This window comes from Poecile atricapillus, chromosome 13 (genome assembly GCF_030490865.1).
Source record: "Poecile atricapillus isolate bPoeAtr1 chromosome 13, bPoeAtr1.hap1, whole genome shotgun sequence".
NCBI classification, from domain to species: Eukaryota; Metazoa; Chordata; class Aves; order Passeriformes; family Paridae; genus Poecile; species Poecile atricapillus.
In genome coordinates this window covers 6,488,899-6,499,605 of record NC_081261.1, presented here as the reverse complement: position 1 = coordinate 6,499,605, position 10,707 = coordinate 6,488,899, and the positions used below count along the sequence as shown (strand labels likewise).

At 53.3% G+C, this 10,707-nt stretch overlaps 1 protein-coding gene across 1 annotated transcript in view; it reads right to left on the bottom strand.

The window, feature by feature from the left end:
* Positions 1 to 172: 172 nt before the first annotated feature.
* The window catches only part of FAT2 (FAT atypical cadherin 2), a 45,461-nt gene continuing 34,926 nt past the window's right edge, over positions 173 to 10,707 (bottom strand). The window contains exons 20-23 of the mRNA XM_058849001.1: positions 8,121 to 8,562; positions 5,544 to 5,697; positions 3,314 to 3,906; positions 173 to 2,526 (exon numbers count right to left, since the gene is read on the bottom strand). Coding sequence (XP_058704984.1) covers positions 1,994 to 2,526; positions 3,314 to 3,906; positions 5,544 to 5,697; positions 8,121 to 8,562 — 1,722 coding nt within the window. The 3' untranslated portion in view covers positions 173 to 1,993. The remainder of the gene's footprint in view (positions 2,527 to 3,313; positions 3,907 to 5,543; positions 5,698 to 8,120; positions 8,563 to 10,707) is intronic.

The window sequence follows — 10,707 nt, the reverse complement described above, 5'->3', positions numbered from 1 at the left end:
TGCCATTGCAGTGTGTCATTAGAGGGCTGTTGGGGAAATCTGCTATAAAAAGTTCATCTTTAGAAACTCTGGCAGAATTTTTTTCTTAAACTAGGAAGCTTTTGCAGGCTGATGGGAATTGTGGGTCTGAGGTCAACGACAGGGCAGGACAGGGCAGGACAGACAGCTGAGCACAGCCACCGTGTGCTTCAGGGTATTTCTGACTCTGGAGAGTCACCATGGTGGGATCCTCAGTCATCCCTTCTTAGGGCTGAGCATTGCAGGGCTGTCCCCATCCCATGAAATGGCTTTACTGAGGCTGCTCCTTCCCAGGTGTCAGTGGAGCTTCATCTCAAGCTGCCTTTGCCCTTTCCTGTGTTGTGACCACTGTCCAAGGCAACCCTGGGGAGTTAAAAAGTCTGAAGGAAAATACCATTCTTATTTGTGCTGCTTCTGCTGCTGGGAAGAAAAATTTGTGTTTTCTTTATGGGCAAAATTAAATGTTCTCAAAGTACAGAGATGCACTATTTTAGGATGATGTTCAGAGGGATTTAACAAGCATTATAAAACCAACTAGGTATAATAGTTCTAATCTAGGCAGGGACTGCTTTCTGCTGAGCAGAGCTGGTGAAAAAATGTTGAGAGGTAAAACAGGCAGTGTTTATTTGGGATGCAAATCAAAAGCTTCAGTTTGGGTCCTTTCAACCCTTTTACTCCTGAGATAAGAGATACAGGAACCTCATGGTTTCCCAAAGCAAGGCAAGGTACTGTGGGTCAGTCTGCTTCATCCCTCTGGCACTTACAGGATCCTCAAATAGTGTTTAACTTCCTGTCTTGGTACTTCTCTGAGAGCTTTTGGTGCCCAAACGAAGTTGTTATTCCCTTGTCTGGAGCCTAGGCAAGGAGGTCCTATCTATTTACAAGAGAATCCCTGAGATACTGAATAAAATCATAATAGTAAAAAAATCCAAACTCTTTTAATACTTTCCAAAAATTCAACAACAAAAAAAGTTACATCAAACAACCAACCAAAGAAAACCTCTCACGAAGAAATGATACATTTCCAAGCACAAGGACAGACAGGCAAACCCATGCTCAGTAGCCTCGGTGCCCCTCTCTGGTCAGAGATTCCAGGCAGTGCTGGCCAGTCTTTCTGGGATACAGCACGGAGTCCCTGCTGTTGGCAGGACCACGTACAGCTGCACTCAGTGTGGGACCGTGACACCGTGGGGACAAGGCTGTGCACACAATCCTTGGGGCAGGATCCCCTTTACTCCTGTGCACACAGCCCAACTGCACAGCCTGCTTTGAGTCTGGGTGGCTCCTGCTGTAACAAACCTTGCTGCTTGGTTTTTCTACAGAAAAACCCTTTTTTTTTCTTCTTCTTTTTTTTTTTTTTTTTTTCCCCTTGGACTTCTGTTAGCCAGTGAGGGATGTGCTGGTGGGACCAGCTGCATTCCCTCTTCTCTCTCCCAGTGTCAGGGAGCAGACATGAAGAGGGTTTGCACCAGCTGATCCATTCCACGAACAAACTCTTGGCTTGATGCAAGCCCTTGGAGCCAGAGCTGGGAGCAGGGAGCGTCTGTACCCCACATGGGGCACTGCCAGGCTGTGCATTGCCAGTCCTTTCACACCTTTCTCCACCATGACTGCTGCCATACCTGCAGTGCTTGCCCTCCTCCTCCCCATGGCCAGGAAGCCTGGGGTGGGAGGAGGTAGCATGCTGTGGTGTTGGAGGCAGTCCCTTGGTGAGGAGGCAGGTTAGTCACTGGCATCCCAGGAGCATCCTCCATGTCCCAGCAGTGGCTGGAGCATTTCCCCTCCGTTTGCAGCAGGAGCACCGTGGAGGGCAGCGAGGGGAAAGATCCAGCCAAAAACAACCCAGACGTGCAGGGGGAGATGCTGCAAGCTGAGGGGGACACACACAAGCCTCCCTCCAGCAGCGTGTGCCAGCCCCCTGCACTCTGCTCTGCGTGGAGATGTGCTTCTCTCCTCATCCCACGAGCAAGCCCCGTTAGAACATCACCTCCTCGCAGCTCCCGTAGTCACTCTCCACCATGTCGGAGCCCTCGTAGTTGGGCGGCGGCAGGGGCTGGGCTCGGATGCTGGGCTGGTGGCCCAGCTCGCAGTCGGCGTAGGAGGGCTGGGCCACGCTCAGGCGCATGCTGACCCTCTTGTAGCCCGGCTCGGGCTGGTACGGGACCCCCTCGCCCTGCACCAGCTGCGCTGGGTAGTAGCTGATGGCCGTGTACTCGTTCTGGCACTGGGATGCTCCCATGTCCACAGGGCCCAGCGGCAGGAAGTCCTCCAGGTTCTGGTTGCTGTAGCGGGGTGGGATGGGGGCTCGCTTGTTGCTCTGGTCCAGCGGGAAGGGGAAGCCCCCGTAGAGAGCGACCGGCTCCGTGTCTGCTGGGGGAGGGGGCGGCGGCGGGAGAGGAGGGTGAGAGGAGGAGGCAGGGGGGCCTTGAATGATCTCGTAGTGGGAATATTCCTGGACATCCGATGACAGGTACCGGGGGGGCCAGTAGGTCGTTTCTGCTGGGTAGACTGGAACAAAAGAAAGTCGTGTTAGCTGCAGCTCTAGCGGTTGTTGCCTCTCTCTTGCCCTCCTGCCAATTCCTTCTGTAGGCTCTGAGCCTGTAGGAGATGTGGCAGACTGGGGAGAGGAGAAGCAGGGATAGGGGAGGTGTAGTTGCTAATCTGGGTATTGTGGGGACCCGAGATCATCCCTGGCTGTGCTGAAGCAGTGTCCCCACCAGCCTACAGATATCCACTACTCCAGCACCCAAAAGACACACTTCATCCTTGTGTTTGGATGCAAGAAACTCATGTTATGAAGGGACTGGGGCAGTGATCCAGTGATTCCGTGTATCTGCCTTTCCCTGCAGTTACTCATGTGAGGAACTCCTTCATGGGGTAACCTTGCTGTCCACAGCCACTCAAGAGTTCCACTGAGAATCTGATCCCTCTGCCCAGGAGCACTGATGCAAATGTCTTCACTAAAACTCTTACTGACTTTTAGGATCTTGGTTTGTTTTTTTCAGTTTTTCTCTTTACAAGTTTTTTTTGACCCAGGATCACAGCCTGCTGTGCATTAATGGTTTCCCTGCTGGTTGTGTACAAGAGCAAGCAGGTTAAAGCAGAAAACTGGGACATACTGATGAATCAGGAGGAAAGAGCCAGTGACAGCCCTATAGCAGTTCTGGGGCAGCATTTGCCCCTGCTTTGCATTTCTTTAGCCAACACCATTTGTCCCTCATGTTTGCAAACCTCAGATCCACTTCCCAAGGGAAAGAGGGATGTGTAAGAGCAAGAAAAAGCTGTGGCTACTGACCCATCTCCTCCCTGGCCCAGGTGCACTTGATGAAGGACTCGTTGTCAGAGTTGGACGGGGGTGCAACGGGGGGCAGGTTTGGGGCCACGCTGCACACGATGGTGCCCCGGTGCTTCGGGGCGTTGGCCGAGTTGAAGGTGACGAATTCAGGGGTGCCGGCGGCTTTGCGCTGCTCCGGCGTGGCCCGGTCCAGGTTGTTGTGCGCCGCGTCGCTGAGGATGTTGAGCTCAATGGGGGGCACGGGCTGGGTGCCCACGCCCACGCTCTTGGAGAACTCGCTCTTGGAGAGCAGGTCGGGGTCCTCGCGGGCCACCGGCTTGTGTGCCTTGGCGCGCTGGCGGCAGCGCTTGCGGACGAGCACGAAGGCCGCGGCCAGGATGGCCGCCCCCAGCACGCCGGCCGCGATCTCCGCGATCTCCTCGGGGCCCAGCGCCCACTGTGTGGGCACGATGGCGGGCGTGATGATAGGCTGGGTGCAGTAGTCCCCCTGGTAATCCGACGGGCAGATGCAGTGCACGGAGCCCTGGCTGCTCACGCAGCGCCCGGCGTTGCGGCACGGGTTCTCTTGGCACTCCTCTGCCAGCTTCTCACACCTGTGGGGGAAAGGGATGGAGACAACCCCTGTCAGCCTGGGATGCACCACAACTGCCTCATCCTGTTCAGGCTCTGGCTTACACCACCCAAGGATGCTCCATCCTGCTCTGCTCTCCCTCCCTCACTGGATTCTTGCTACCTCCTTATCTTGGCAGAGGATCCTTGAGTATAAAATGATGCTTTCCAAGAGATCTCCTATTTTTCAGTTATATGCCCAAATTAAAATGGGGGGCTTTCTGACTCAAGAGGAGTGTTTGGAATTCTAGGGCTAACACTAGATGCTCCCATCCTGTTAAATCAGGGAGCCCAGGGTCAGTGTGAGGTGTGTTAACCTGTTATGAAGTCTCCCATGTCCTCCAAGCTCTGTGGAGCCTCTGGACGGTCTGTGGATGTCTGCAGGTTGCAGCAAACATTTGGGAAAAGACAACCCTGTGAGGTGGTGAATGGATACCCCTGCTAGAGAGGATTTTTGACATTTCAGGGAGCATCTGCGGAACTGAGATGGAATTTCTGATTTTATGTCCTGCTCCACCCCACACACAATCTAAATGTTTGCCTACAGGGGACCTTTCCTTCTAACAGCAATCATCTCCCCATGCTGGGGGGAATATACAATGCTTTGGCGACTTTCCTTCCCTTTTTTTTGTTCTCCTTACTGAACATTCTGTGAGGTTTGCACTTGTGGTAGTCAGTGATTTAGGATGTGTGAGCTGATGTGTGCAACAGGCACCCACAGGCTGCAGCTGATGTCAGGTATTACACTGCCACCTAATGCTCAGCTACAGGCTTTTATTCCAAGAGCTGAATGGATCATTTCTGCCTTTGCCTTGATCCACAGGACCTGTGTCCACCCTGGCTAAATGGCTAAGGCAGAAGGATGAACTGGTGTGATGCTGTTTGAGCCTGTGCTGGGAATCTCTGACCAGGCTGGGCTGGAGGCAAGGTGGGGGTCTTGGAGGTGCTGCTGGGCTGGGGTGGTAATGCCCACGGTCTTGAGCTGGGATTTGAGTTGGATGAATCACAGCTGTGAGCTGGGACAGAGATTTCTTCTGCATGAACCCTGTAGAGCTGGTCCCTTTAGCCCCCTGCAGGATGGGTGTTCAGGCTACTGAAGCAGGGGACACCTCACAACTCTGCCAGGCAGGCTCCCCCAGCCTCAGGGCATCCTCCTGCCACCCAGTGCAGTGTCTGCCTGTCCCCTGCTGCCAGGGCCCTCATCACAGTTGAGCTCCCCCCACCTCAGCCAAGGTGTTCCCATTACTGCTGGACTCAGCCCCTGTGCCAGGGAGCAGCAGTGTGGGCAGAGAGACTTGCCCCCAGCAAGCACTGCCCCACGGCACCTGCAGGCACCAAAGTACCTGTAAGCAGAGGAGATGGTTCTGTTTTCCCTCCTGCTCAGAGGAGACAGGCACAGAGGGATGGTGGCATTTGTGTGTTTACACAGTTTGTGTACATTGTGTTCACAGCTGTGTCCTGTTCTGCTCAGCTCTGCCCTCCAACAGCTCCCGGCTGCAATGCTCAGATAGCTGCAGTTTGCAATAAATCCCAGAGTGTGTGGATCTGGTGAGCTCCAGAAATGTGCAATGCTGATGTTTGCAGCCCATCATGGGATGTCACCTGTCCCCTCAGGCCTTACCTTTCGCCCAGGTACCAGTCAGGGCAGTGGCAGGAGTAGCCGGTGGCTGAGAGGGTGCAGGTTCCCCCGTGCAGGCAGGGCTTGGACTCGCAGGGACTGTCCCCAAGCTCACAGTGCTCACCAGAGAACAGCCCGGGGCAGATGCAGGTGTAACCTGGAGGGGGTGAGAGTGAACACATCCATGTGGCAAAACGGGCAAGAACAGGGAGGAGCAGTGTCTGGTGCTGATGGCCCCTGCAGAGGGCTCGCACAGCCACCCAAGCGTGGGTGCTTGCTGCTGCAGCAGGTGCTGTGGGACACCCAGGCCATCCCTGGAGGCCTGATGGGTTCATTACAGGACCTGCTGTGCTTGCTGGAGCCTGGGTGGCCACTCTGGGGCAACACAGTGGCACTAGGGAGCTGTCTGAGCAACAAGTCAAGCCTGTCCTCCCCTGCCACAGATCAGATGCAGTCAGAGCACAGCTTTATTGCATGGAGAAGCTGAGGGACAAATCTGGGATAAAGGAAGGGGAACTTGGCTGGCTGATTCACAGTTTCTGACTCTGTTAAGTGCAATCCCCTGTAATTTGTTGTTCTCAGGAGTCTTTGGTCCTGAGAGTTCTTGTGGTATGAAGTGCCTGTCTCAACATGCCGAGTTTCTCCTGCTTACAGGAGATGTCTGCTCACAGACAGAGAGAAACCCAGCACAGCCAGGGACTTGGAGGGGGCTCCTGCTGTTTGTGCTTTTGGCTTCTGTTTAGCATAGTCCTGAGCATGGGAATGTCCCTGGCTGTGCTGAGCTCCTGCTCATCACCTGGCTGGTCCTGCTGTGTGGGAAATTCAGAGTTTCCACCTTGCAGCACACTTGAAAAGTCTGCTACTCATCCACAAGCTGAACCTTGTTTTAGAGCATGGGGCAAACAACCTGGGCCTGTTTCCACATGTGTGTCAGTGGCTGTAGCAGAAGGACGTGCTGACACTGGTGCAGCAGGTGCTGGACACTGCCCCCAGGGTTGTGTGTGCCCAAACACATGTCCTGGATGTGGGGCTCTCTTGTGTTTGTGGTCCTGAGTGCTGTGGTTGGGGTGGTGCTGGGCTGGCCTGGGCCCTCTCCCCACAGATGTGTTCTCACATGGCCACGTGGCTCCTCGGGCTCGCTCCCACAGGCGAGTCCCTGCCTGTGCTGTAATCCCACGCCTGAGATCCCCGGGCACAGCTTTGCATGAGCTGGTGCTGCCTGCCCGGGGCCCCCAGGACTGAGCCCATGGCACTCAGGGAAGCCAAGCAACCAGGATAACCTCACAAAGAAACATGCCTTGGGCAATCCCTTCCCTGCCCATGTCCCACAGGCTCTTTCCTGGTCAGCTGGGCCATCTGCAGAAAAATTGCTCATCCTGGAAGGAAACCATGGGAAGGGCACTGGATGATCATTAGGTTATTACTGAGGGGAGGATTTTTCACCTCTCTCTCACTGTATTCTCTCTGCAATGAAAGCAGGGGATGTCTTGACTTAGGGCAGAGATGTGTTTTCCCATTGTGGGCTTTGAGCCCCTTCCAGCCAGAGGGGTTTTCTGTGCAGAGGGTCTGAAGGCTGAGGTGTGAGTGCCAGCCAGACTAACTGTTCTGTACATTTACACCTGGTGTCAAACAAGTTCACCTGAACCAGGCAGCTGCTGAGTCGACAGGGCTGGGAATCTTGTTCCCAGAGGCAGCAGGCAGGGCAGGAGAAGGTGGTGCCTCCTCTGTCCTCACTTGCTCGCCGGGCAGGGTGTGATTTGGCAAGGGTCCCAAAGAGCAGAGCTGCAGGAGCAGCTTCTGCCCCACACAGCAGCGTGGGAAGCATCCAGTGCCCCTTGGAAGGGCCGGGGCACAGGCAGTACCCATCTCATAGACGGGGTGTTACGGGGTGCAGCCCTGCTGTGCTGGCAGCTACAACGACTTGTAGGGCAGTGACACAGGGCTGGACACCACTGGGAGCAGCTCCTCTCCTCACAGCCCTGGCCCTGGGGTACAGCTCACTGCAAGGAGCCCCTCTGATGCCAGGAACGGGGCAGCACGGACACTGCCTAGGGCAGAGCCTGTATCAAACCTCTTTTGGGTGTGTGCACCCCACATTAGCCTGGGACTCTTGATTTGAGCTTAGGGCTTTCCCACATCCCTTTGCATAGCCCTGGGGAGTCGCTCACTGCAGCGGGAAGAGACCAAGATCTTGGCTTGTTTCTGCCCAGATACCATCACTGCATGATCCCATCCTGCCTGATTCCAGCCTTGTTAACAGCTCCTTAAGCTAAAAGGATGCAGAGAGGTGGGTGGAATTTCTATATGCATTTGAGTTTTTGGCAACACTCTGCTCTCCTATGTCATGCACACTCCTTGGAAACACCTTCCTGCCCTCTGGGCCCATGGTCCACTGGGGAGAGCCAGTGATGATCTCACACCCTGCAGCTGCTGCTGCACTGAGTCACTTGAGGTCCCCTGGGACAGAGGACCTCTGCTTCCCCTCTGGAATAGCCCCTCCACAGGGATCAATAAAGTTGTGCATTGTTCCCCCCCAACTGCTTACAGCTCTCCACAGCCCCGGGTGCGATGTTCACATACCTCCTCCCTGGGTTTCAGAGCACATCCCATTGTTGAGGCAAGGGCTGCTGCTGCAGGCACCGGTGGGGGAGCAACACTGCCTTATCCCCACCTCCTCCAAGACTTCCTTCGATTGCCCTTTCCCAGGAAGGAGAACCACTTCTCTGCCGTTGATTGCAACCACGTCCAGACAGCCCCTGAACCCCCGTGTGACTCGCTGGGACTGCAGTGACTGCCGGAGGCCCCCAAAAATCAGGTCTCGTCTGCCCTGGGAGATCCTACAGGTCCCTGGCAGCTGGAGAGAGACATTTCCCAGGCCATCGATGAGCAGGCGGACAGAAGTGTTCTTCACCTCCAGGAACACCGAGTGCCACTCGCCATCGCTCACAAACCGTGAGGAGGAGAGGTTCCCAGGGGAGCTCCCCCGGCAGCTGTAGCCAAGCTGAGGCACTCCATTAACCACCTGTAAAACACAGAAGGTACAGGTAGCTGTGACACGGGTGGCTGATGTTTATGAAGGGTCTCAACATTTCTCCCACTGCTTCTTCCCCTCTCTCCCGGCATTCACACTGAGATGACTCCCATCTTTCTCATTCCAAGAAGTACCAAATGCAACCCCTTTCACCTTTTTTTAATCTCTGCCTGGATCAATTGAGTGACTGCAACCCCTTTATTTTGCAAAACACCTTCATCTCTCTGGCACTATTTCACCCATGGTCCTTCCTGGCAGCCTTGGACCAGTGTGCAAGGAGGGAAGCTCATCTTTCCACGGAACAGAGAGCAGAGCCATGGGATCATACAGCTACTGCTGCAGCTGTTTGCCCTTTCTCCCACCTTCCTGAGCCTGCTCAGAGCCCTGGAATTCAGACTGTCCATAAGTGCACCACCACAGATGCATTCTTGTTCTGGGCCACGTGGCTTTTGTTCTGTTCTCACTGTCTCATTAGTGGTGGGGAAGGTGCTGGAGCAGCTGCCCCTTTGGCAGGAGTGAGGGTGGTGAAACAGTCCTATTGAGGAGAAGCACTGGCAGCTTTCTCTGGAGGAAAAAGGAGGACTTGGGAGGCAGAGAAAGGAATTACTCTTGTAGCCATGCTGGAAAACCATGCCAAAGTTACTGATATGTTCTGCAATCCAATCTTTGATCTCCACCAGACTGGAGAGAGACAAGGTGTTGAGCTGCTGAAAGTGAACCACACCAACATCTGCATTAAACTGGGACATACATCAGAAATTCCTATTTCTGGCCCAAGATTCATCTTTAGAAGTCATACAGGACAGAGAAAGGAAAAGTTAGCTGTGTTGTTTCAGAGTGAAGTCAGGGTTAAACCCATTTTTCACCTTTACCTCCCCAGTGCTTTGTTGATAAAACCTCTCTCTCTCAGAAGCCAAAAGCCAATGGAAAAGGAGAAAAGAGATGAAATGAAGTGTTGGTGGGAAACCTGCAAAGCCTGCTGTGTAACATCAAGCAATTCATCCCAGGCAGGAGAGATGTCCATGGGGGACAGCGAGGAGGGCTGATTCTTGGAAGGGGTTAGAAGAACAGGAATGATTATGGGCTACACTGACTCTAGAGAAACCCACATATAATATGAAGCTGCTACTCTGGAGCAGAGCAAGACAACAGTTAACTCTTAGAGAAGCCCACGGTATAAATAAATACCAATGAGAAGAGTGAGCAACTGCTGAAGGAAGGAAGAAGAAGAAGCAGCAGCTGGCACATGCCATGGAAGGGCCTCAGGGCAACACGTGTGTAAATCCCTTTTCACAATTGGCAAGCACACCAGAGAACTTTGTCACTTCATCTGCAGGAACATGATTTCACTTCAGATGGGTCTGTAGATTTGGCTTATCAATTCTGGGGCTGGGAGACAGCTGAGAACTCGATTCCCTGGAGCAAGAACTGACACACTGCCAAGCCTTTCCCAGTTTGCCTGGTCTGCCATCCTCTCGCTGCAACCTATTTCTGAACATCAGGAGAGCTCAGAGACTGGAAAAGTGATGATATGCATACTCTTGGGAGAGCTCATCTTCTTTGTCAAATCTACAAACCATCACTTATGGACCTTTCAAAGCTTTGGCTCATATCTGGAGTACTTCAGTCTACAAGGTTTGAAACCTTGAGGGATTCCTTCATTTTTATCAGGCTAGGTGGTTTAGAAACCTTTTTATCCCTAACATACTGCTAATAAAGCAAGTTGGGAAAAAAGTTATTCACAGGCGCATTTATGGAGGAGGCTTTATGAATGTTTCCTATGAAAAGCTTGTGGAGACAAGCTTGGGCACAGGAGATTATGGGCTCACTGAACTCCACCAATAATGAGCCTTTTCTCCCTTGACTCTGTGCTGATCTGGCTCAGTGGAGTTTCTTGCCATCTTGTACTTCCTGAGCACCTCCTGAAGTGCTGGATTCCTTCTGATGAACTCTTTGATGACTCTCCTTCCCAGAGGTGAGGTAGAAAGCTTGAGACCCTTCTTGAGAAGTTTTTCTCACTGGTCTTTTACAATTCAGCTTCAAGTCACTCTCAGAGATGGGTATGGGACATATGGATGATATTTCTCTGCTCCTCCTCCTCAGGAGTGATGGCTGTGGCAGCAGGAGCTTGAAATA